Below are 27,331 nucleotides of genomic sequence, written 5' to 3'. Positions count from 1 at the left end.
TGCTGCGTTGAGGGCTCAGTCATGGTTAGCTGACATGATGGTTAACGGGGTATGCCCTGGTCTGTAGAGTCAGTTAACTCAGTTCTTCTTAGTAACCATTTTCAAACACCGTAAAATGCTCTAGAGGTGACAACAGCTCTGCCTTAGATGCCTGGAAATGTTAGTTTTAAATTCAGCACCGTTTCTTACTACTTTATGAGGGTCAGGCGCTTGGAAAGTGAGCCTAGAATCTCTCTCCTGTGGAAGTAAGACGTCTGAGATCGTTGTTGAAATACTGACACTGGTTTTGTATTATGAGTGTGTTCCCCCTCACCATCTTTGTCTTGTCCATTCTTTCCACACTGTCCCCTCATCTTTCTCCTTCCTGTCTTAGAGCCTGCTTCTCTCTCCATTCAGCCTCTCCCCACTTCCAAGCTCATCTATACTCTCATGCCCTTGCCGCCTTCCTCCATCAAGCACTTTCTCTTCATCTCCATTTTCAAGGCTCTGACTGTGGCCTGAATAAACCATCTGCCTCATTTCCCCCTCAGTACCTCCCTCCCTCTGTTCCTGAGGCTGCCCTCTGCAGCAGGAGCTTTGATGCCCTGCATCTCAGCAACTGAGCTGGCTTTTGCCCTTTGCAGTTGGGAAGTTGCTGGGTGGAGTGGGGTGTCTGCTGCTGACAACTGGTGTACAGGGCAGAAAGCAGGAAATAGGAAGAGCTGCTGAATGTTGTAGGAAATCACTACTGGGGAAAAAAACAACAAAGCCATTTGCAGGCCCCTGCGCTGTGCCCTACAGAGCTTCCAGCTTCTAGAGGAAATGAAGCAGGGATCTTACAAATAGCTTCATTCTCTCCGCAGCCCTGATTCATTCTCTGTGCCCAGAATGAGGCAGGGATCCTGTAGAAAAAAGACTGTGATCATGTATTTAAAGACTGTATCATAGTGTATATGCACCAACAGGGTTAATAAAGATTACACGGGCAACCTCAAATTTGGCATTTTCTAACTTTTGAATGCTTAACTTTGCAACCTTAATGTGCTTAACACTGAGTTATTTTAATGTTGTGTGTGTGTATGTATCTGTGTGTATTATGTATGAGTGTTTATGTATATAATATTAAATGTACCTAGGATTTTTAAATAGCACCAGTCACTGTGATGCCAATGAATTATCAGCTTCTGTTGTTAAAGAATAGCATAAGTATGTAATGTTCAACGTAGATTTTTACTGGAAAACTCATAAGTACTATTTTAAAAAAATTGAATACCTCTCTCAAGAAATAACTTCCATGAGACCTTAGCTTGTAGGGGAAAATTCTAACCTCTACTGCCCACAGATGGTTCCCATTGGTAGCTCAATATATACATGTCTGAGAGTAGAGCTTGCCTGTCAGTGCTTGAAAGTGAATTTTTTTTTTTTTTTTTTAAATTTAGCCTGTGGAAACATTTCCAGTTGCACTGGATCAAAAAAAAATTATTCAAAATTCATTCATGATAATAAGACTGTTTGAAGGATAAAGCGTGTTTTGGAAACAAGTACACTTTATTATAAAAGAGAAAAGAAAAGGTGAGACAAAAGTTTGTCTTTGCAAAACCTATATTTGCTTTAGCTTTTGATTGTTTCAGGAGCTAACCGTGTAACACTGGAGGACTCCAACATTCTGCAGCCAATGGGACTGACTGTGTTGGGGAATCACTTGTACTGGATTGACCGTCAGCAGCAGATGATTGAGAGAGTTGAGAAAACCAGTGGATACAAGAGGACTAGAATCCAAGGCCGAATTGCTCACTTGACAGGCATTCATGCAGTGGAAGAAGTTGATATGGATGAATTTTGTAAGTTTATTTCAGTGCCATGTATTCTTGATTGCTCTGGTCCTGGTTTCTCTAGAATCCAGTGTGTATCCCAGCATGTGAATTTTTGATTCTTCGGTTTCTGACTTGTTGTTAGTTTTTGTGTTCATCTTAAACAGAATGTACCCAGGTTTTTTAGTAAGCACTGTTTGAAACCAGGGAGGTTTTTGCTCATGAAAAATGGTACATATAATTTTGACTATTTATGTAGCACTCAAAAATACACCAGGCGTTCTACAGACTTATAAGACAGATTTCTGCTGTAAATAAATGACAATTTGTACACAAAATACAGGCATAGAGCTTGAATGTGAGAGGTGCTGAACACTCTCACCTCAACCCAGCTAAGCACTTAGGCATCTGACCAGCCCCATTGACTTCAAATAAGTTCTTAGCTGGATTGCGGCCAATCCAGTGGGCTCAGCACCTTGCAGGATGGACCTCCCAGAAGAGAAGGTAATGCAAACCTCTTTTCCCATTCCTGTCATGAATAATCTCTGCACAGAAAGATGGCTATCTGATGTTGTAGTAGTTAGCAATCTATTCAGCATGCTCAGGCATAATACAAAATTTGCTTCCAAAGCTGCTTAGAAAGTAAACGCAAAGAAAAACTAGATGTAGGCTGTTTGATTCAGAGAGGTTAATTACACTAGCCTTTCACCATTGCAAACTTGTGATCAAACATGTTTTACTGTGCACCATAAGGGAGTTATTCCACACAGGATTAGGGGAATAGCTATAAGAAAAATAGCTGTGCTTTACATCTGCGTTTCTAAATGAGTGAGGCATCAAGGAGCGAGGGGGGCTTTTGTTGAACTGCAAAGAGTGGAAGGGGGGCTCCTTTTAAAATAGTTTACTGAAGTACATCTCCACTGATCCTGGTAATCCTGGGGGGAGAGACGTAAGGGAGGAGAAGCTATGTATTGCTTGCCCTGCTTACCCTACCTTAGAAACAAGGGTGGACAAACATACTGGAGTAGCAGGCATGCCAGCATGAAACACGGTTGCAACAAAAGGAACAGTGAAAACTGGCTAGGACTGTCTGTTTTACTTTGCTTCTCCTAGAGAGCGGTGCTAGAGGTCAGATATAATCTGGGAGAAGGGAGAGATCCAGAAAGAAGAGGAAAGAGAAAAAAATATGGGGGAGATGCACCCTTCGTTAATTTTAGGATGTGTGCGTTAGCCTTCCAAGTGATCACCTAATTGTAGCCTTGTCCTTCCCTTTTCATCTCCCTCCAGGGGGTGTTTTTCTGGGCTTGCTTGTTTTTTGTTGTCTTCATTTAGATTGCAAGCTCTTCAGCACAGGAATTCTGTCTTTGTTATTGTAACACACCGTGCATGTTTATGTCATTATGTAAGTACTAATAAGGAGGCTAAGACTTGACCAAGCAGAGCAAGGAGCTGCACCAGTGGGTTAGTGGAAACATACCATAATCTGGTTCCACATTTGGTCTCTTTCTCCAGGAACTAGCGGATGTTAGAACTGTAGAGACACTCAGCCCCTAGGATGGTAGTAATGGGTCCCCTCTGGCTGACTGACAGAGAAGTGCTGATGAGATACAGGAGGTCTCTGTCAAACTCTCCACATCTGAAAGAAGGATGGTGCAGGGCCGTTGAGGAGAAAGGAAGATGTTAACTGGGGGATCGAGGAGGGGAAGGATCCGAGAAAACCTCCCACAAAGAGGAAGAGAATTAAAAAAGAGAGAGAAAGAAAAGACTGTGGAAAGATGCAGAGAATGAAAGAGACAGAATGGCAGAATAAGGGATAGTAAAGGAGTGGTGGGGAAAGGAAAAATATGCCCAATACAAAAGGAGCTAGGGAAGGAGACCTGAAGTAGGGGGTGGTTGTGCGTCTGTTTGTTGAATTTTAGGATATCATGTCTGTTTCTTTTATCTACTCATCTAATAAACTATGATTGATAACTTCTCTGGAGATTGAAAGACACATGGAAAGAAATGTCCTGATATTTTCAAATCTTTTTTTTCCATCCCCCCATTACCCCTACCCTTTGAAAAAGCCATTAACTAGAATAGCAGGAGGTGGCTGCATTGGCAGAAATGTGTAGGGGGAAATCTGTGTGATGTTTGCTTGCACTCTTGCTAATCCTTGTTTTATAAGCACTGAAACCCTCAAATTTTGAAAATAAGAGTGTAGGAATCATTTTAAAAAAGGAATTGGAACCATTTTAGTGCATTTGTTCTAGAATTTTGCAAAAGATTAACCCCTTTTCTTTCACAATATGTAATATTCACCATTCCTAGCCTTTTCTCTAGCATCTCCTTTCCCCACTCCCAGTCTTTCAAAGGTACCATTACTTTACTGCAACAAAAGGATTTTATTTTTTTATTTTAAGCACTATTCAGAGAATTGGGAAATGATTTTCACATGCTAAATCATGAATGGTTTAAAAAAAAAAGGATTGGGGGGGTGCTTTATTTTGTTTATGGCAAGGATCTTGCTTTCTACTTTGAGTCACACTTGAAAAGAATCGTCCTTCAGGGCTGAAATCTGAAACTTGTCCTTTAAAGGTGAATCTCTGTTGCAACAGAACAATTTAAAAAAATTTTTTTTTTCTTTTGCTCTTCCAACAGTCCATGCTGCGTGCAGTGGCATCTTAAGACTATATATAAAAATTATATGTTTGTTAAAAGTGAAGGCAGATTTCTGTGCTAAATGCCTGATTAACGAGTCTGAGCAGATGGAGTGTTCATTTGGCACAGAAATAATTACCTATATTTATATGGACTCCCCCCACCTTCGTAAAAATCTTAGAACTTACTAGTACTGGATCCAAGAATGCATCATTCTGTGACATAACAAATATGGGCTCCGCTTCAACAAGACACTTCAGCATGTGCTTAAGTGTAAGCACATACAGGAAGTGATGTAATCCAGTGGATCGGGCATTAGACTTGGGGTACGTCTACACTACCCGGGTAGCAATCGATCTATTGGGGATCGATTTATTGCATGTAGTGTAGACGCGATAAATCGATCCCCGATCGCTCTCTCGTCAACTGCTGAACTCCAGCTTGGCGAGAGGTGGAAGCGGAGTCGATGGGGAAGTCGCGGCAATCAACCCCGCGCCGTGAGAACGCGAGGTAAGTCGAACTAAGATACGTCGACTTCAGCTACGCTATTCTTGTAGCTGAAGTTGCGTATCTTAGGTCGATTTCCCTCCCCCCCACCCCCAGTGTAGACCAGGCCTAGGACTCAAGAGACCTGGGTTCTATCCCCAGCTCTGCCATCTGTCTGCTTCTCTTTGTCTGTCTTGTCTACTTAAGTTGCCCATTTGAGGAGCTATTGGGTGCTTAGCACTTTTGAGAATCAGGCTACTTACCCAAGTGCCTAAATGTGGGTTTAGAAGTCCAACTGTACCTACTTTTTTTTTTTTTTTTAATCTTGGCCCACATACGTATTTTTCTGTGTGTACACATATGTGTACTTCAGTTTTGTAAATAATTTTGGGGTCCTTCGAGATTAAGTGTACTGAAGAGGCCTTTTGTTTGGTTTAAACAAAAGTATCACGTCTCTTCTTGACGTCCAGTTCGCAGATGAAATACAGATGAAGTCTACTCGTTCTTTAAGTGTAATCTTTTACAAGAAGCTTCAACTAGTTTCTTTGCATCTGAGTTTCTAAATATTTAAAGGATTTCTGAGAAGTCCATATATCTTGGTGTTCAGGAGCAATTTTCCTAGAGAGACTATAAATCAGCTTTTGAGCAGTGACCTGGGAAGTCATGCATTTACTGTGTTCATGTCTAGTGAAAGTTGGTAGTTCTTACAGAAACCAGCTTTGCACTACCTGAACATCCTTATTTATTGACAGTGTACAGTATTCCATTCCATGTGTTGTTTATACAGCTGCACATCCATGTTCCCGTGACAATGGTGGCTGTTCACACATCTGCATTGCAAAAGGAGATGGAACCCCAAGATGCTCATGCCCAGATCATCTTGTACTTTTACAGAACCTCTTAACATGTGGAGGTAAGTGAATTAATTTAATAGGGCTTTTTATATAGAGCACACATATCCATAAAGACTCTCAGAGCTCTTGGGGTCAAGAAGCCGCATAGTCAGATTTGGGCTTGACGGTGTCCTATTTTTAAGGTGCTATTAAGTGTTAACAGATAGTCAAATGAGAATTTATTTTTAACTATCTTTGTTTTTAAAGGTTGGGATTTTCAGAAGCCAACTCTGCTCTCATTAAAGTGAATGGTAAAACTCCCATTGACTTCAATGGAGGAGCAGTTAAGCCAATGCTGAGTACTTCTGAAACTCCCTCCCAAACTGTATGTATTTGTAACTTTTGCACAGGTATTCTGTTAAGACCGGTCTTAGCTCTGCATGGTGGATCTCTTCTTCCATGTTTCAGTCTCCATCCATGTCCAGAACTTCCATTTGTGTCAACAGGAAGTGCATTCATAAGGAAGAACAGAGTATGAGAACTCAGATCTGCTTTGCTTTATTTTCCTAGTACCGAGAACCAATAGAAGAGAGGGGGGAAATGGGGAAACGGAGAACAAAAAGGCTCATGTACTCACCTTCCTGCTAATTTACATTAGTGGTGCTTCCTTTCATCCCCTCTATTCACATGCATGTTTGCCCCCTCTCCTCCCAATGTGTGGTCACAAGTTCCGCTGTGATAAACTTTAACCTAGTCATTTCACCTGCACTTTCCTGAATGTATGTAGGCTCTGACTAAAGCTATCTACACAGTTCTGTAGGAAACGTGGGCCCAGATTCAGTGCTTGGATGCACACAAACAGTTCCCCTGGACTTATCTGGTGCATCCATAATCAAAACTTGGCCCTTACTCCATAAGGTCTGGTGTTTTGGTCTTTGAATCTATGTCTCTGTCTTCATTGCCAGCAAAATGCCCCTCTGGGCCTCGGAAGATTTAGCACTTGTATTGATACTTACTGAAGTTTGTCTGATGTGACTGATTTGATTGTTGTGCTGTAAACCTGCTTGGTAGAGTGTGAGTATGTTGCATTAGGCTGTGATGACATAGTGTGGCACAGGACAGTGCTGACATGTCATAAGACCATATGCGACATTTCGCAAACCCATAAATTAGTGTCAGAGCATGACTTTGATGCACTCTGTTGCTAATAAAATCAAGACAATTCTGGCAATCCCAAGATGGGTAGTGACCCGGTTCATTATAGTAGCTCTCTTAATCCCCCACTTTATGCTTTCCTGCCTCTTTCACAATCCCAGGAGTTTTCACTATTTGTAGCACTGCACTTGCTGGGGGAATTAAAAAAACAAACTCACTTCTTCTGGGAGGCCTCATATCTTCAGTATTTTAGCTTTATCGCTGCACTCCAGATTTTTTAAAAAACATATTCATTTCTCTCTAGATTTCATGTGCTGGCTGAACTCTGACCTCCCCAGGGGAAGTCATTTCCATTATAAACTGTTTTCTTTCCCATGACCACAACACACTATGTGGTTTCAGAGCAGTAGTGGTTACTTCTGGAAGCCAAAAAATAAATAAATCAGTCTACTCGTATTTCTCAATCTGTTGCTCCTGCAAGACATTGCCAGCGAGACATTTCTTACCTCCCACTGATTCATTATCTTCTGCTATAAATCTAACAAATTTAGGGCCTCCCTTTTGGTCTTCATTCATTTTTATCTTATCCAGAGCCTGCTAATACTTTCTGACACATCCTGTCTGCAGCATTAGCAACCCCGAGTCAGTATCTTTCAGTAGCCTGATAAAAAGGGGCTGCAGAGTGTCTGCCCACAGATGCTTTGACCAGTTTTAGGCCCAAATTTGTATCTGCTCAATGTAACGGGGTACAATATTAAATGCAGCTCAATGGCTGAATTCAGCTTCCAGGGAAGAGCCGGTCATTCTCATTTTCTGCATTGCCTGGAAATTTTGTGTCTGAATAGGAAATCTAGATTAGTTTTAATTCCTGAGTTTTCCCAGTTATTTGGTGTAGGTGACATATTAGTTTATTCAGAGCTGTTAATTCATTGGTTACAGTTGAGTTACTCAGTATTGCCAACTCCAAGCAATCAAAAATCATGACTCAGACCTCAAAAATCAAAATTAGCTTAAAAAATCATGAGATTAAAAATAATAAATCTTGGGTTCTTGTTATTTGCCTTTTGGGTTTTGCGCAGCTGGGATACACTTGGGACACTTTTTCAAGCTTTTCTCCACAACCAAGAGGGCTAGAAACTTTATTTTAAATGAAAGATCAGATTTCTCATGTAGTCGCATGACTCTGGGAGATGGGGCTTTAAGAAAAACACCTATTGATTATTACTTCTCCCATTGTCACCAAGAGGGAGATTTTCTGATGCTGGCTGTTAAAAGAGAATTCTGTATTGCAAGATGGCCATGCTGGGCCCTTCTGTATTATGCAGCATTTGTTACACAATAAGTACAGTAACATTGTCACCATGGAGCCATTATGTGAATATATTGTTGCTGTTAGAATCACAGAATATCAGGGTTGGAAGGGACCTCAGGAGGTCATCTTATCCAACCCCCTGCTCAAAGCAGGACCAATCCCCAGACAGATTTTTGCCCTAGATTTCTAAATGGCCCCCTCAAGGATTGAACTCACAACCCTGGGTTTAGCAGGCCAATGCTTAAACAACTGAGCTATCCCTCCCTGCAAGGAAGGCTACATCTTCCTCCTGGAAGATCAGTAAGAGAATTCTAACATTTCATTGATTTTTCAGACACTACCACTTAACATAAGACGATGCCTTATATATTCACTATAACAAATGTGTAATGTGATAAGCCGTTGTAGTTCTTTAACACAGCTGATTTACATATTCTAGGGAGGTAGTGGTATCTAGTGGCTAGGTCCTGGACTGGGACTCAGGAAATCTAGGTGGTTCTTCGAGTGCTTGGTCATGTCCATTCCATTGTAGGTGTGTGTGCTCGCCACATGCACCAGTGCTGGAAGTTTTTCCCTCAGTGGTATACGTAGGGGACTGCCTCTGGTGCCCTTTGGAGTGGTACGCATGTATAAGGTGCACCGGTATAAGGGGCACCAGTATAAGGGGCACCGCCGGCTCCCCCGTCCCTCAGTTCCTTCTTACTGCCAGTGACGGTGCTGCAATGTCTCCTTGCCTTGGGCGTCTACTCCCCAGCCAGACATCACCTAGATACGGTCATCATGATCACGCTGTGGGTACTTATCTCCCTGCAGTGGTGGTCCAACACAATTCTGGTGTTGGAAGGTATGCTGTTCGCGAGCCTGTGACCCATGGTCTCCCTGATTTCAGATACATCCGACCTCGGTTGGGGAGTGCATCTCAGTACACTACAGATTCGGTTTATGGTCACGGGAGGAGCTCGCGTTCCATATAAACATCAGGGACCTCAGAGCCATCCGTCTGACTTGCGGTGTCTTCCTTCCCCAACTGTCCGGTCGGGTGGTGCAGATGTTGACGGACAATATGGCCTCCATGTTCTATGTCAACAGGCCGGAGGGGAGCTCATTCGTTGGCTCTGTGCCAGGAGGCCCTCCATCTGTGGGACTTCTGCATTCAGCATGTTGTCCACCTGGAAGCCCCGCACCTCCCCGGTGTCCGGAACATGCTGGCGAATCACCTCAGCAGGTCCTTTTTCTCTCACCACAAGTGGTCCCTTCAGTTGGAGGTCGTCAGAATGCTATTCCAGAAGTGGGGAACTCCCCGAGTGGACCTGTTCACCAACAGACACAACAGAAAGTGTCATCAGTTCTGCTCTCTCCAAGGCCTTGGCAGAGGCTCACTTTCCAATGCCTTTCTCCTGTTGTGTTCAGGAGACCTGATGTATGCCTTCCCGCCAATTCTGCTCATCAGCAAAGTCCTCTCAGAAATCAAGAGGGACAAGGCATGAGTCATTATGATTGCCCAGCATGGCCTCGCCAGCATTGGTTCGGCATGCTCATGGACCTGGCCATAGCAGCCCCATGGCCACTTCCCAGCCGCCTGGACCTTCTCTCTCAGGAGCACAGTTGGCTCCTGCACCCGAACCTCGCCTCTCTCCACCTCACAGCTTGGATGCTGCATCGCTGAATCCAGAGGAACAAGCCTGCTTTAGTCATGTACAGCAGGCTCTCTTGGAGAGCAGAAAGCCCCCAACCACAGCAACTTATGTGGCAAAGTGGAAGTGTTTCTCCTGCTGGGCATCAGAGCAGAATATCTCCCAGACTCAGTCATCTCTGCAGTCTATCCTGGATTACCTGCTTCATTTAAAGCACCAGGGCCTTGCCTTCTCTTCAGTCAAGGTGCACCTGGCAGCTGTATTGGCCTTCCATCATCTCATCCAGGGTAGATCGGTATTCTCTCATGAGATGTTGATTGGGTTCCTGAAAGGCCTTGAAAGACTCTTTCCGCCAATCCGGGACCCGGTTCCCCAATGGGACTTCAACCTGGTCCTCTCCAGGCTCACCCTTTGAGCCTATGGCTTCTTGTTCCCTTTCCCGCTCGTCATGGAAGGTTGCATTCCTTGTAGCTATTACCTCAGCGAGACGGGTTTCCAAGATTAAAGCCCTCACTTCAGAGCCCCCATACACAGTATTCTACATGGACAAGGTCCAGCTGCGGCCCCATCTGTTCTTCCTGCCAAAGGGGGTATCAAACTTCCATGTCGACCAGGATATTTTCCTCCCGGTGTTCTGTCCAAAGCCTCACATGACCAATGAAAAGAGGTGGCTGCACACTCTATATGTCAGGCGCGCTCTGGCTTTCTACCTGAAGCACTCCAAACCCTTCCGCAGATCCACCCAGCTCTTTATTGCGATAGCTGACAGGATGAAGCGCCTTCCGGTGTCCTTTCAAAGGATTTTGCATTGGATCACCATCTGCATCCGAACTTGTTAAGAGTTGACGCAGACTGTGCCTCCACCAGTAGTGAAGGCTCACTCGACGAGGGCACAGGCGTCTTCAGACGCCTTGCTGGTGCATGTCCCTATCCAGAACATTTGCAGGGCTGCAACATGGTCTTCGGTACACACATTCACGACGCATTACACCATCACTCAGCAGGCCAGAGATGATAGTGGCTTTGGCAGAGCTGTGATGCAATTGACACATCCATGAACTCCTTACCCTCCTCTGGTGGTACTGCTTGGGAGTCATCTACAGTGGAATGGACATGAGCAAGCAGTCAAAGAAGAAAAGACGGTTACCTTTTGTAACTGTTGCTCTTCGAGATGTGTTGCTCATGTCCATCCCATGACCCGCCCTCCTGCCCCTCTGTCAGAGTTCTGGCAAGAAGGAAATGAGGGACGGGGGAGCCGGTGGCACCCCTTATTCTGTGGCATACGTGCGCCATTCCAGAGGGCTCCAGAGCCAGTCCCCTATGGATACTATTGAAGGAAAAGCTTCCTGCACTGGTGCATGTGGCGAGCACACACCCCTACAATGGAATGGACATGAGCAACACGTCTCAAAGAACAACAGTTACGAAAGGTAACCATCTTTTCAATCTCCAGCTCTGCCACTGACCTGTTGGGTGACCTTGAGCGAGTCACATCACCGCTCTATGCGTCAGTTTCCCCATCTGTAAAATGGGGATGATATTAACCTCCTTTGTAAAGCATTTGAGATCTAAAGTTGAAAAGTACTATATGAAAGCTAATTATTATTATTCAAAAGGGAGTGGCTTTGCTGTTCTGTTGCAATATATGTTTAAGTGCCTTTGACAGCTGGCACTTAACTGGTTCTTACACAGCTGGTTCTTAACCCAGTCACTGATGTTTAATGCGATGCTGCTGGATGGGGCAGCAGTAGTGGAGATTCCTCCCAGGACCTCTGGATGAGAGAGCATGAGCCTCTAGTGCCCAAGCCAAAGAAACACCAGATTCCTTAGCTTAAACCGTTGTAGCAGACTCATAAACATCTATACACAGACTAGCCACTAGACAAGGACAGAGAGACATACTGAGTAAGCATGGGTTACATTTGGTTTAGGTAAACTAGTGACTGGTTCACCCAAAATGCCAGTTTTGTTATAAAGATTATACTAAACCATGATCAGAAATATCCTAGGATAATGTAATTTAGGGATTAGAGTTGTGTGACGCTAGCAGTTTGTGCTTTGCAAGTGGAAACTGATATTTCGTGAGTATTCGTTTATATGAAATCCATGTGAAAATCTCTTTGAAAAAGAAGTTGCTAACACGAGGTTACTTATTCAGAGTTCCCTGCCACCAGTCCAGTTCTCAGACAACTAGACCATGCCTCTTCTGTCAGCATACACAGTTTTTTGTTACAAATTGGGAAACATTTATTTCGTGGGCAAAACTGTAAATTATCTCTTGATGAAAACTTGCCATTTTCACAGAGGAATTTCAGCATGGATGTAACAAGTTTTCCATCTGTGAAAAGTCTCTTTCACTTTTTTATATGTAATCTTTTTATCAGGACTAAAATGAGTACGCGTGGTTTTTCTTTTCTCCAGAACCTCCAACTTGTTCCCCAGATCAGTTTACCTGTGCGACTGGGGAGATAGACTGTATCCCAATGGCATGGCGATGTGATGGATTTCCAGAATGTGATGACCGGAGTGATGAAGATAACTGTCCTATATGCTTAGCAGCCCAGTTTCAGTGTGAGAAAGGACAATGTATTGATGCCCGCTTGCGGTGTAATGGAGAAATTGACTGCCAAGATAAATCTGACGAAGCAGACTGCAATAGTAAGATTTATTGTCCTGAGTGCCTGGCTCTAACAAACAGCCATCCATGATGTAAAGACCTTTCTTTTTACTCTGAAACCAAAAACGCAAAAATACATTATGAAAAGCTTAAAACACGTGTTGATTCTGCCCTTCTCTCCCTCTTCATCTCTCCCCACCCCCTTTACTATGCCTCAAAGTATACATTTCCATAACTGCGTAAGTTATCTGATCAGCTACTTGTAAGCCTTAGGGAAAATAAATACAGTCTATTTGAAATCCAAAGCAAACACAGGAAACAAACGCACAGGGCTAATTTGACTTAAGACCTTGGATTGTCAGGAGCTGAAGTAGATTTCCTCTCCATTCTGTTGCCTTAATGGCATATTCTGTTTTGGGGGGGGAATTTTTTTTCAAGTTAATCAACACTTGTGTACTTCAGCTGTGTAATTGCTCGTACGTGCCAGAATTACACACTGTCTAAACTGTGTGCGTCTTGCTGACCAATTTTCTCCTAAGTATAGACAGTGACGCAGATATTCAGTTTCCAGGTGGATGAAGTTTAGTGCACGCAGCAAGTGCTGTATGGGTTACGTCTGGGTTTCGTGAGATGTTCAGTTACTTCACAGAGCAGGTTATAATTTGATTTACATTAAGGTTTTGTGTGCTAACTAAACGGTTATTTTTTCCCTTGCAGCAATCTGTCTCCCAAATCAGTTTCGATGTGCCAGTGGCCAGTGCATCCTCATAAAACAGCAGTGTGACTCCTTTCCAGATTGCATCGACGGTTCCGATGAACTCATGTGTGGTGAGAGGTCTTTCCTTGAGATTAAAGCTGTCCGCATTCATGCAGGAATTCCATTCCTGCCCCGGTTTGAAGTGTGTGTATATTGACTGTTACTTCTATGGCTGGCCCTGAGTCTAGGGGGATAGACCAAGCTCTAGCTTGCTGCTAAACTCAGTCCCGTCTATACTGTAACACCTGCCCTGTTGGTGGCCTGATTACAACTCACTGGTAGCCTTGCAATTCATAGGGCTGCTGCACAGTTCAGGAACACTGTTAAAACAAGACTTAGCCCCATCTGCATTACAAGATCAAGGTCTAATTATGTCAAGAGATGACTATGTTGTGACCAGGGCCCCAGCAAGGTACCGTGAAGATAGGACAAGAGAGCATAGGAGAGACCTTGATTTCCTGGCTGAAATGTAATCTGAAGTTCTCATGACCAAAGCTGTATCTGAGTTATGGCTGAGCCTCTAATGACTACTCCATTTTGCCCTTAGTTGCTGTTGACCCATTATTTTGTCAAATGCTTTGAGAAGCATGGAAGGCATAATGCAAATTCCATTCTGTTCTGCCCAAAACTGCCCCCGCTTTTCCCATCCCACCCCCACCTTCCATGCCTGGGCATACAGCTCATGAAGCTTTGGAATAGCGGGGAGGAGTAAGGACAGCCACTTTCAGCTACAAAGGGGGCTGTTTAATTGAATGGTTGCAGCTCCTCACTATGAAGTGCTGCTGTGGGATAGAAGCGTAAACACCGCTCTTCTCGGAATCTCATATGAACAAACAAAATCAGTCACCGAGTTTATATAGCGAATGCTACAGATCATCTAAGAATGTCAGTCTTAGGGTGCTGGCTATTTGCCGGGTATTTAATATGTTGGGGATCAGCAAGTTTCTCAAGTGTGAGAGGAAGCTGATAAGGGGTGTTGTGCCAGGTGTGGGAGGGGTGATTGGGAGAAGGAGCCAGGTTGGGGTACCTCCCTGCCACCAGGGAGCCAGGTTGGGGTACCTCGCTCCTTCCTCCCCTAGCTTGCATTATCCTACACATCCCATCTCTTTCTGGTTGGTTCCTGACCCACCCTTCCTCATGCTGGGAACCAGCAATGGGAGGCTTGTTTCATTAGCAACCGGGACTTGTTGAACAGGTGAGAGCAGGGGGCAGCATTGGAAGGATGAGCTGGGCTCATGAGGCTTTCGACCCATATGAGAGGGAGCTCTTCAAAAGCACAATAGGAGCAGGGTCAGGAGAAGGCTGGGAATGTAGGAGAAGCCTCATTAGGGGAGAAAAGAAAGTGGGAGCAGGAAAGGTGGTTGGCCTAGGAGAGGAGAAGAGCAATAGAAGATGAATTCATTTGGAAACTCATACCCTGGAGACTTCAGGATGAATATTCTCCTGTTCCCCAATTGTCCCTTTTTCTCTAGTCTCCTTAACCCTCCTGCAGTCCTCACCCAATTCCTCCTCCTTAATAATAGTACAAAGTTTTTTTTGTGCATTTGGCAGCATCTTATGTATAGCCAGTTTTCTTTCTTTTCTGCATTCAGTGAGGCCCTGATCCAGCAATTAAATCTGCACAGCCACAGTTGGTCTCCATGCAAGTGCACGGATGCATACACAAGGCCCCGATCCTGCAATCAGATCCTCAGTTCGTTTCTTGCTTGATGAAAAATGTCCATTGGGGGAACAACAACAAAAAAATCTTTTACAAATTCAGGACTTAGTATTCAAAGGATGCTTTATCGAAACTGGATTGTTTTTTAATTGGCCATTTTAAAACAAATCTAATTGAGTGCCCCTTTAAAATTATCATCTGATAGGTAGAATGGTTCAAACTCTAATTCTGAAGGCTGGATCGATCCTCCGCTGGTGTACATTGGGGATAACGCCAATGTTTTCAGTGGTACTAATCTGATTTGCACAAGTTGAGGATCTGGCCCCAAGTTTGTGCTGAGTTTTCGTATGTTAACTTTGGCTGCATCAAAGAAGTTAAAAATACACAAACACCACGGGGAGAAAAAAAGTACACTTCCCTCACCTACTGCCTCTGCAGCAATGGTTACACTAACCTGTTATTCCCTGAGCTGTGTTGACATCAGTCGTTGATAGTGGGGCATGAAGATCCTTTTAGCATGACATGATGAGCTGATAATATAATCTGAAGTAGTTGTTAAATCAGAATAGCTGTGTTATGCTCAGCTGCATTCAAAACGCAGGAAGGATAAAAAAAATAATTGATTTGCCAAATGGAATAGGACAAATGATGAACCAGTGCAGGAATTGTTATCAGCTTGCTGAATGGGTTTGATTCAGCCTATGCTTGTTGGTACGCTGAGCTAGCATTTCACTCATGGCCACCTAAGAGATTCTGCAGAATTTAAGATTTCATTTAATTAAAAAAAGACACCAGAGTTTGCTGAGCCGATTCAGCTCCTGATTACGTCACCTCTGCAGATCCTGCCATAAGTCTTTGACTCAATGGTGTGACCCAGTGCAGGATTAATTTAAGGAGAGGTGTGATGTGCCCCGCTGTTGCCTCAAGAACACACTGTTAACTCTGAAAGCTAATGATACTGATTAATACATTTTAGTGTGTTGGCTATTTCAATCAGAAAGTCACACATTTTTGGGATGTTGGGCAAAATTTCAGGAGAGCTATCACCATGTTTTAAAAAAGAAAGTGTCTGCCAATGACAAAAATGAACAATAACCAAACATATATGATGCTGTCACTTTGGCATTATACTGCATTGAAGAGTAAGAAGGAAACTTTTACAAATGCAAATGTGACAGAAAAACTCTTTCTCCCCTCAGAATAAAAGTGAGAACAGTTATTTTCTAAAAATGTAAAAAAAAATGAACATTTTAAATCCTAAAGATTTATTTGTTTTTAGGAGGGAAAGTAAACTAATGGTTATAATACATTCAACCACTGAAAAATCAAAACAATGTGTGTATAGCCAATCAACAGTCCCATTCATTATTCAATAATTAAACGGTTCATCGGTTAATAAGATGGGCAGAATTCTCACAGCTCTATAAATGAATGGGTTTTCTTCCTGTCCTTTAATGATAATTTTATTTCAACATGATATGTTATTGTATAAGTTCAACAGAAGACATAGCACATGTGGAGGTATTCTTGGCTAAGCGAGCATGTGTTGGTTTACAACATAAGTGGTCTCATTTTATTCCAACTGTGATTTGATTCTTCAGTTAAAACTGACTTAGGAATGACACAGATAACTTTCTATGAAAATAGAGACCAGAAGATTAAACTGCATTATTGTTATTGTTTATTATTTGTATTATTGTAGTGTCTAATTGTATGTCTACACTGCAATATAAGCCCAGGGTTCACATTCAGGTTCAAGCCTAATCCCCTTCACCCCCTTCCGTATACACACACATCACGCTAACCCAGGGCTTGGATCCAGGTCCCCACAGGGATGAAGAGTCCTAGCCTGAGTCAAGCCAGGAGTCAGGGTTCAACCCCTACTGCTTTGCAGTATAGACTCAGCCCCTCTGGACTTGTGCTCTGACGTCCACCAAAAGTAGCCCACAATACCACAGGCCGAGTTTCTTTGTCCTCTGGACAGTCAAGTTTTCCCATGCTGCACCATGAACAAAGGGATAGAATGGCCACACTTTGGGAGGGTGCTAGGAAGTCTGGGTGATTGGACTCCGGCCCGCATAATGCAGTGTAGATTCTGGAGCCCCAGGGTGGGACCAAGGGTTCAACCATTCCTAACCTAGAGTTACAAAGGAGTGTAGCTGTTCAAGCCCTAGGTTAACAAGCCCAGATGGGATAACTTGAGTTCTGCTAACTCACGGCTTACATTGCAGTGTAGACATACCCTAAGAGTCCCAGTCATGGACCAGGACACTCTTCTTCCCATCACATAACACAAGTCTCTCGTGTGCTCCCTCTATTATGTCCGAGGTTGCCCACTGATAGATCTAAGGATCTAGTTCTACAGTGCAGCTCCCTGGCCATTCTCATCTTTAACATGGCAGTGACCTCAGGCCCAGTGTGCAGTCCTCCATATTAATCTGTGCTGCAGTCTGCTCTGATTTTTCTTTTATACATTAGGGACCTGATCCTGCCTGGGACTACTCAGATGAGTAAAGTGATTTACGTGTGATTCAATGCTTGCATGGCTGTACAGCAAACATGACCTTAGGTTGGGTTAGGGTTGAATTCCCCCATAGATATAATGAATATGGTATGAAGATATTTCTGGCAGCTAACTTTTTTCCAACCGAACAAGTTTATATCATTGCTGTTACAACAGTGAAAAAGTCTCATGTTTTAAAGGGACTCTTTCAGCTTGAAATCTAGTCAATTTTAAAAATTAGTTAAAAGTGGCTTTCAGTAAATTATTAGAGGGCAACGTGTAGGTGAGGTCGGAAGGTCCCTAGCCACTATAGGTGGAGGAGAGGAGATGTAAAATCTTGCTCAATAATTCAGAATGTAGAAGGCCTGAGGGACAGTGTGTGTGTGTGTGTGTGTGTGTGTGTGAATGTAATGTAAATATTTGCATAGTGCACTGTGTGAATGATTGTATGATCATTCTATCTTGTTCCCCTTGGCCTGGGGTTTTAGGAGCAAGTATGGAGGTTTTTCCAGAGCAGCATCATATACATCAATGTAATGAATTTTTTTTCTTTTTTTCAGAAAAAAACACATCCTCAGATGAACCTCAACCCCACGTTAGTGCTATTGGACCTGTCATTGGTATCATACTGTCCCTTTTGGTCATGGGAGGAATGTATTTTGTTTGCCAGCGAGTGGTGTGTCAGCGCTATGCTGGACCCAATGGACCTTTTCCGCATGAATATGTTAGCGGAACCCCTCATGTCCCTCTTAATTTTATAGCTCCAGGGAGTTCTCAGCATGGCACTTTTACTGGTAAGGATGGTAAGGATCCTGCATTTCATCAGTACTATTATGTTACCTGGATTTTATTTTTACAGGATACTAACTGTGGGGCTGGTTTTTGTAGGCACCAAAGCAAGTTAGATGTTAAACGTCCATTGACTTTCAGTGGGACTTTGGTGCTTATCAGCCCATTGGGCCACATTTGCAAAAGTTTTTAGGTGCCAAAAGATGCAGATAGGTTTATTTCAGTGGAAGTTAGACACCTGGGTGCTTTTGAAAGTTCCATGAGATGCCTAAATTTTTTTTTAAATCTTCCCCTTAATAGTTACTATGGAGATCATGGGTATGTTCTTGGGTGTTACCTCTAACCCCTCTGCCATCCCCACACACAACTCTTTTATCCAAGTTTGATGGTACTTAAACCAGGGCTAGCTGGACCAGCTGGGGGTGTAGGTTAGAGATCAGGCACCACTGTCACTCAGACTGATAACCCAACCACTTTGCAGTGAGGACTCAGCCTAAATCACTTGAGTGCTGATCGTCCTCCAGTGCCTTCCCACGATTGCCCTGGGTGCCCAGAAGGACAGACAAGTTCTTCCACAATTCACTGGAAAAGAATAGCAGAGCTGCTCAGCTCACGACAGCACATAGAACTGCAGGGTACACCCCTAGAAGCCCTCTAGAGACACAGGCGAATGCAGCCCCAATGAGGACACAGTAAATTAGATATGGCTTTGCAGTGTGACTGCTTATACCTGGAATAGACTAACCCAAGTGTTCAAACCCAGGTGCTAATCACCTGGGCTAACTCTTTAGTGAAGACGTACCTCAATTCCTGGCTCCGTTGAAGCCAGTGGTGCTGTGACAATTTATACCAACGGTAATCTGCCCCTAGATGTTGGAACTATGCAGGAAGAAGGCAGCATGGGCTCTGAGAGCATGACAACTCCAAAAGGGATACGTGCCACCTGATACAATTGATTGTCAAAATAATATAAGTTGTGTAGGCTGCATCTCTATGAATGAAACACCATGTTTTCCATGAGTACTTCATGGGTGGCAAAACCTTCAAAAGTGACTTCTAAACCAAATGTTTCCCTGATCATCGAAGAGGCTGATATTGTACCATATACCCATTATGAAACTAGTCCTCTGAGTTTTTATGGAGACAAGACCTGGTCAGAAAATAGGATTTTTTTCCATGGAAAATGTTGACAAAACTGAAAAAAAAAATTTGCTTTTGTCAACATTTTTCATGGAAAATGTGGCTTTTTGGGCAAAATATCCGAAATGGAAATATTTTGGTTTTCAAGCTTTTATTTTCTCCATGAAATACTGAAATCTTCTGTAGAAAACAGATGCTTCTCGCAAAAAAATTTAGTCAAAAACCCAGTTTTTGGTCAAAAAACAATTTAAACAGAAAACTTTGGGGAGACTCCTTTATTGTCTAGCTGCTGTCAGTCACTGGCTCAATGCAACAGTGACTGATACATTCATTTAATTTATTTTAAAGTTGTGACTTTGGATTGTGACATGGCCGTATCCTTTGACTTTCAAAGTGAGTAGAGGATCATAAACCGAATAATCCATGCATTGGCAAGAAGACTTGAGGAGGAAGCTTTAAAACGGAGTTGTACTCTTGGCTGGTAGCAGAAGAAAGATTTTGTTCTTAATAAGGAAAGGAATGAGCTTTAAATTAACAAGACTACTGTCTCAGACAATGAGGGCTAATGGAGCTACATTGATTCACATCAGCTGAGGATCTGGCGCTCTGTTACAATGGCAGATAAGATTGTAGTTAGCTAATCATGTATCCTTGTCTTGTCCTGGTTCCTTGCAGGCATCTCTTGTGGAAAGTCTATGATTAGCTCCATGAGCCTCATGGGAGGAAGTAGCGGTGCCCCTCTGTATGACAGAAACCATGTTACTGGAGCCTCTTCTAGTAGTTCATCTAGCACTAAAGCCACTTTCTACCCACAGGTAAGTCTTGAAAATGTGTCCAACAGGAGATAAAGGGCCTCCCATTTCTGTCCAAAAAACTGACAGATTAAAACTTGTGCTACTAGAGAAATGCTAATAAAGACTGTCTTGGATGATGTCATTTAGCAGTGGGGCAATCCAGTGCTCACTGAATTCAATAGAATGGCTTCCATTTATTCCTGTGAGCATTGCATCGTGCTCGTGGTCTTTACCATGTTGTGTTGTTAAAAAGATGCTCTTCCAGGACATTCCTGTGCCTTTTTTTTTTTTTTTTTTTTTTTGGTATGGGTGTTCATACATCCCGAGTACTTGTAAATATCTAGTCCTCTGTCTCTGCTGAACTCTGTCACTGACCTGATGACATTTGGCACTGCATAATCCCACAAGCATCAAGCATGCACAGGAGTGAGAAAACAAACAAAACACAGCCGGGGGAAGAAAACACTCAAAAACTAAGCTTGGCTCACTGTTTATCCAAAGAGTTCAACTTTAATTCAGAAAACCAAATGCAAGCACCAGAAAAACAAAGCGGCACCATTGTATGTTGCTGAAGCTTAAAACATTTTGTGGTTTTTCAGCTGTCTGGTTCTGGATTTTACATGATTTACTGTTGGAAAATGAGATTCTTAGTCCTGAAACCAAATTTCCATAAGTGAGGAAATAAGCCTGTAGAGGTTAGGAAATGAAAAGGGAGAGATGCATGATAAAACCCAATGAGGAAGGGGCATTGGTGACTTATGGGAGAGGGATGCAGAGATTATTTGCACCAGCATCTTGTTGTACAGTTATTTTGCTGCTTCTCAGCATCACTGACCAAGCAATACATGCATTTATGCTTCTGTTTACATGAGCTTTCAGAGCCAGCCTCTCTAAGCAGTAGAAGTTCTTTGACAAAAATGATTAAGATGGTCCATACTGCAGTTGAGAGCCAAATTAGTATATAAAGGGAGGTGAGTGTACACATGTTTACATATAAACAGTTAATACGTTATAATAAATCAAAAAAGAATTTGGAAGCCAGTATGTATTGTTCTTGTGTCTAGTAGTAACAATAATCTTATTTCTTAATTTTTAAGGGGGTAGATGGGTGAGGGAAAATTGTGAATACAACTGAACTGTCTATTGGATTCTGCAATACAGAAAAGCTTGGTTTGGTTTCTTTTCCTGGTTCCCCACTCACTAGGACAACAAAGGAGTGAGTCAAGAGTCTGTAAAGATATTTGGAACTCCAACTTAGCAGCCCTTTTAATTCAGTATTCGTGGGAGCAGGAAAACCACCAGGATTTGCTGGTCAACTTTATAGTAGATAAATAGTGCACACATGGGTGTCACCTACTGATTAAAAATGTAAATAGTTTACATATGTCAATCTAAATGAGCAAGGAAGCCTAAGAAGTGGTCTGTAAACAGGTTTTGTATCGCTGTAACTATACCGGTTTGGAAATCGATACAGTTGAAGTGGTACAGACCTCTAGTGTGGATAAAGTTATATCAGTGTAAAGGTGCTTATATTAGCATAGCTCATTCTTCTAACTTCAGGGATTGTACCACTTTAAATATATCCGTTTCAAAACAGATATAGTTAGAGCAATACAAAACCTGTGTGTAGTCAGGCTCTAGTTGTTCCTACTTCATTGTTATCCTTCACTGTGTTAATTGAGGTCAATAAAAAAGCACCAAAGAGATAAGCTGCAAACACAGGTCTGATATTTGAAGCACTGGGGATGGAGAGTTATGACCAGAGATCTGATGAGTGGAGAGGGGAAGAAGTGTGGTGTGCTCTAAGTTTTGCTGATGATCCCAATCTCTCCATGTCACTTCAGAGTAGCTGGGCACGTCTGCTAAAATGATCAGCAGCGATATACTGAACAGTGCTAACATTTAAATTGCCACTAGCTAGCAGGGGCAGACTGGACAAAAAAATAAGTGGTTGTATTCTCCTACACCACTTCGCTCAGCTCCATCCACAATGCAAGCTCCACTTAAACAAGACATCAATCATAGCAGATTGTGCAGCTCTTTGTGTACCTCCCACTAACACAGAGGTCCACAACAATTGAGCTCCCCAATGCAAGCCACCACTTGTAACATAGTCCTTGGTTGAGTCATCTGCAGGGATAGAACACAGGTTCTCTGGATATAAAATCTGAACCTTTACTGCTTGAGCTAAAGGACCGGGTACATTAGCTTGGAGGCTGTGGCAGACTCATAAACCACTATGTACACTAGCCACTAAATGGGACCAAAGAGTCGCACTGTGTAAGTTTGGGTTTCATTCATTCATTTTATGAAGCAGCAGGAAGATAGCTAGTGAGTCTGTTCACTGAAGTCACTGACAGATTAACTGCATAACAAAAGCATTATGCTGCAGCACAAAGAGAGGCCAGCAAGAGGTACTTTGCCTCCACCATATTGTCCGGATTTGTTTTGAGCTGTGGCCATTTTAGTTAATCCAAGATGCCTTCACTTGGTACCTGATTCAAGTGCCTCCAGACATGAGGAAATTTCCGGTTGCAGTGAGGAAAAAATGGAGTGGATTTGGGCCAAGATGCCTGGTTTTATGAGCACGGAAGGGATAAATGTAAGGTCATATCTGGTTGAGCTAGGCCAGTGCTCTGCACTGAAGTATTGAGGTGCTGGGGGTCCTTTTTACACATCACATCCTTCGGACCCACGTTTGTGAAGGCCTGTGGGGAACAACAGGGTTCATTGCTGAGGGAGACTGAATGCCTCCCTTAGGGAAGGTGAGAGGCTAGATTCTCTTAAGGAAGCTGTTGTGCAGCCTTTACTCAGTAAACCATCACTTGACCCTGACGCTCTGGCCAGTTATGATCTGGTAGCTAATCCTCCAGTTTCAGTTTAAGATTATGGAGAAAGGCTGTGGCAAGACAACTCTGAGCTTCTAGCTGTCTCTGGTCATCTTCCTAGTTATTGTGGCTACTGCACAGACACACGAGTGGTGTTGATGGATGTTCTCCTGGCAATGGATAAAGATCAGGGGCCAGATCTTCATCTGGTGTAAATCAACATAGTTCCATTGAAGTCAATGGGGCTAGGCCAATTTACACCAGTTGAGGTTCTGGCCACAGGTGTTAAAGCTAACCTCAGTGAGATCTGCTGACTTTAATATGAATTGTGAAGTGTAGTTGACTCAGCTGATAACTCTAATAGGAGTGGATGGAGCTGCTCTTGGATGGTCTGTTCCTTTCTTGCTAAGTGTTCCCATAGGGTACTCTTGGGCAATCGCTCATCATCCTTAAGATGTAATTGTGTGGAGCTCCACAGGGCTGTGTCTTTTCTCCCTTCCTGCTGGATGTGTATGCAAGTCTGTTGGTAGGGTTAGTGTGGAAGTGTTGTGGTACTTTCCCCCTGAGTTAATACTGATGACATGCCCCAGCTCAATGTTGAGACCACTGTGTTGGTGGAAGTTCAGTTTTTCAGATGCAGCATAAAACTGAGGTCCTGGCCACTTGTGATAATTAAAGTTCCTTTGGCATTTTTAATAAGAATACAGATGTTAATCAAATTCCTGCTCAAATAAGATGTGCCGTTTCAGTGGATACATCATTCTTCATCTCCCTATGGTGCAGTGCTAAATAACTGCTGCCTTTTACCCCAGAAGTAGCTGTATTTTAGTGGTGACTGCAGTGATCCCTTACCTTCTTTATAAGGGTGTGGAGGCTTAACATGATATTTATAAATCACCTTCAGATCCTTGGATGAAAGGCACAAAGCGTTATTATTTTATCTGTGTTTTATTGGTGCTGAAGATCACATTTCTCTTTCCACTGACAGTGGGGGAGGAGGGATTGGGTGTATATTGAAGAGGGTAATGAATACCTAGCGGCACATTCCCATCTTACTGATCAGTGATTTATGCATGTCACTCCACTGGGAGGCAAGGATGTACCCATTAGTATTGTTGTTAAATTGAACTGTGCTAGAAAGAACATGAAATACATGAAGTGTTACTGCTCACTTTGTTCCTCTAAAAACGAATAGACTGGAATATTTTAAAAAAAATGGAGTGGGTGGGGGGATTTCCACTGCATGTTTGTGTTAAACTTGAAGCATAATTAATGCTATTTTCTTAAGGGCTGTAAGGGCTGCCAACAATTAATTAATTAGTCATTTTTTGGGTGCAGGATGGGGGGAGATTTTAAGCATTCATGGCTAATAGCTTCTTTGCATTGCTGACCTTGTCAAACTGGTGTGATTTTAAAAATAGTAGTAAAAAAAGTTACTGGGAAAACATGGAGTGAACTGGTCTTAGTAAAGGAACTCAGGCTCCTGGGTGTAGCATTGATTGGGACAGGATAAGAGCTGGGGGTGGAGGAGGCTCCAGGTCCATTAGTGTCTGACAAGGAAGAGATCTGTCTATATGACCATAAATAAAGGAAGCTCTTGTGATTAAGGCACTAGGTAGAGACTCTGGAAAACTGGGTTCAGTTCCTGGCTCCACCATAGCTTTCCTATGTAACACTGGACAAGTCACCTAACCTCTCACTTACATAGTAGGGAATCGTAATTCCCTCCGCTGCAGGAATCAGTGGCTGAAATTCTGTGGCCTGTGCTATGCCTAGACTAGAAGATCACAGTGAACCCTTATGGCCTTAAAAAAAAAAAAATCTATGAATCCTTATGAAGCTACATGTGAAAACAAGGAGAGGAGGCTAGACTAAGGATGAGATAATAGCAACCTATGGGAGATATTTTTATACTGTTTTTCTCTCTGTTTCTAAGTATTGTTCTATAATGAATTAAACTGAACCTCTGCCTTATTTGTTCTTAACATCCACAGATTTTGAACCCACCTCCTTCCCCAGCCACTGATCGCTCCTTATATAACACAGAGATGTTCTATTCATCAAACATTCCTTCAACAACAAGATCTTACAGGTACAGATCAGACGGAAAGCTTGGCATTTTCTTAGGTTGGGGTCTCTTTGGTTTTGTGCCTAGGAAAAAACCCAATCTTGTTCAAAGCTTCACCTTTTAAAGGAGAAAAAGGGGTTGTTTTTTTCCTCTTTGATTAAATGGCACATCAGACTGTGGTTACTCTTGTTACTATATCGAACATCCGCTTTATTTGCTTGTGCTCTTGTCCTAATGCAACTGTTCATTTCTGAAAAATGAAAACATTATGTGAGTGATTGGTTGGGGCTTTAGAAATCGGGTCTAGAGCTTTTCACTGCTAGGTTGCTGGTTATTATCCAGCCAAAATAGACTCTATCACCTGACGGCAGTTCAGCACCCTGTGTAAAACAAGATAAAGTGATTCTAGTTTGTGGCACCTAATTCTCTTATGCTCCTTTAAAAATCCCATCTGTAACACCTGTGCTTTGGAGGTCTTCACTCCGGCACCTTTCATCTACATTTAAAATTCATGCAAAGTTTTTTTTTTGTGTGTTTTAAGAATTTTGAACACTACTAACACTGAGCTGTTAACTTTTCAGACCCTACCTTATACGAGGGATAGCTCCGCCCACGACACCATGCAGCACAGATGTGTGCGACAGCGACTACACCACAAGCCGGTGGAAGGCCAACAAATACTACATAGATCTAAATTCAGACTCAGACCCTTATCCCCCTCCCCCCACGCCTCGCAGCCAGTATATGTCAGCAGAAGAAAGCTGCCCTCCATCTCCTGCCACAGAGCGAAGCTACTTTCACCTCTACCCCCCTCCTCCGTCTCCTTGTACAGACTCCTCATGACCTTAATAGAAGGAACTTGTCTTTTACTGTAAATATTTTTAAATATGAACAAAGATTAAAATATATTTTATGATTTTAAAAATAAATAGGGGTGGGAATTTAAAAAAAGAAAATGTGAATAAAAATGGATGGGGTGGGGTTGTGAAAATGTGTACAGTGGAAGAATATTTATAAATTTGATTTTTTTAATTTAATTTCCATTCTTTTGTGCCATAATTGCCTTTTTTTTAATTGAAGTCAGGAAACTGACTAGACCTCCGGGGGGGGGGGGGGGGAATGAGGATGTTGAGCCTTTGTGGGTTTTTTAAAGTCCCCTTTTTAAGTCTGTAAAATGTATGTCAACGTGTCTCTCTCTCTCTCACACACACACACACACACACACACACACACACACACACACAGAAAGGTTATTCGAAAAAAAGAAAAAAAAAACAATTTTGTTTCAAAAAATAATTTGTTCACTGCCAAAAAATTAATAACCAAATAATATTTTTGTTTAGAGCATTGAATGAAAACAAACAAACAACCTCCCTCCTGAATGTTCCAGTTTGCAAACGAGCCAGTTGCTTCCCAGAGGAACCCAGGCACTAAAAGAGGCCTGGATTTTGAACCTTGCCCTCTATTCACTCAGCACTAGTCACTCTTGCCAGTTTGACGTGATGAAACAAGCTCCTCCATCATTTCCTAGCAGCCACTTCACTCTAGGTGGGCATGGGGCCACAGAGCCATTCCCAGAGAGATTGTGGGGGTCAGCCAGGAAAGGTCTGTTATACCTAAGTTAGTCTCCTCTTTTCTGAAAAATGGTAGCAGTTCCGTCACCTTTTTCCTGAAGTCTGGAATTTATAGTCAGTTCTGTATATGTAGCTCCCGCCCCTGTATTTAGCTCAGCAAATTGCTTTAGTTCCAGATGTCCAGATCCCAGAGTATGGGGTTCCAGTGACATGCCAGCTCATATTTATTTCAATAGGAAAGTTTTAAGATTAAATATGTATAGAGGTAGAACAAAAAAAAACCCAAACACACACCCAACCAAACAACCCACACACATTAAAATGAGTTTAATTTTACCAAAAGGCAGCAAAAATAAGGACTTTTTTATTTTTTCTCTTTTTTAAAATTAACTCTCACATTGTAGAAACTGATGTAATGCCAAGACAACACCACAGAAGACATCTGTTTCAGGCATTTAACATGTAGCACTTAACACAGGGGTTCTCAAACTGGGGGTTGGGACTCCTCGGGGTCACAAGGTTATTACTTAGGGGGTCGTGAGCTGTCAGCCTCCACCCCAAAGCCCGCTTCACCTCCAGCATTTATAATAGTGTTAAATGTTTAAAAAAGTGTTTTTAATTTATAAGGGGGGGGGGTCGCAACTCAGAGGCTTGCTATGTGAAAGGGGTCACCAGTACAAAAATTTGAGAACCACTGACTTAAGAAGATGATAGCTGGGTGGTTATCAGTTCCTTTTACCAAACTTACAGA

At 42.6% G+C, this 27,331-nt stretch overlaps 1 protein-coding gene across 2 annotated transcripts in view; it reads left to right on the top strand.

Moving 5' to 3' along the window:
- LRP5 (LDL receptor related protein 5) overlaps positions 1-26,244 on the top strand; it is a 276,227-nt gene extending 249,983 nt beyond the window's left edge. Inside the window, exons 16-23 of one of the 2 annotated variants that reach the window (XM_034770363.1) lie at positions 1,611-1,820; positions 5,704-5,829; positions 12,272-12,508; positions 13,185-13,295; positions 17,948-18,181; positions 19,992-20,131; positions 24,933-25,030; positions 25,588-26,244. In XM_034770363.1, the coding sequence (XP_034626254.1) occupies positions 1,611-1,820; positions 5,704-5,829; positions 12,272-12,508; positions 13,185-13,295; positions 17,948-18,181; positions 19,992-20,131; positions 24,933-25,030; positions 25,588-25,849 (1,418 nt within the window). In that variant the 3' untranslated portion in view covers positions 25,850-26,244. Of the gene's footprint in view, positions 1-1,610; positions 1,821-5,703; positions 5,830-12,271; positions 12,509-13,184; positions 13,296-17,947; positions 18,191-19,991; positions 20,132-24,932; positions 25,031-25,587 lie in introns of both variants that reach the window. The other variant, XM_034770362.1, reaches the window with a different exon arrangement.
- Positions 26,245-27,331: the final 1,087 nt, after the last annotated feature.

Source organism: Trachemys scripta, chromosome 4 (assembly GCF_013100865.1).
Source record: "Trachemys scripta elegans isolate TJP31775 chromosome 4, CAS_Tse_1.0, whole genome shotgun sequence".
NCBI lineage: Eukaryota > Metazoa > Chordata > Testudines > Emydidae > Trachemys > Trachemys scripta.
Note: the sequence above shows the minus strand (reverse complement) of the source record. Positions and strands in the feature narration are given on the sequence as shown.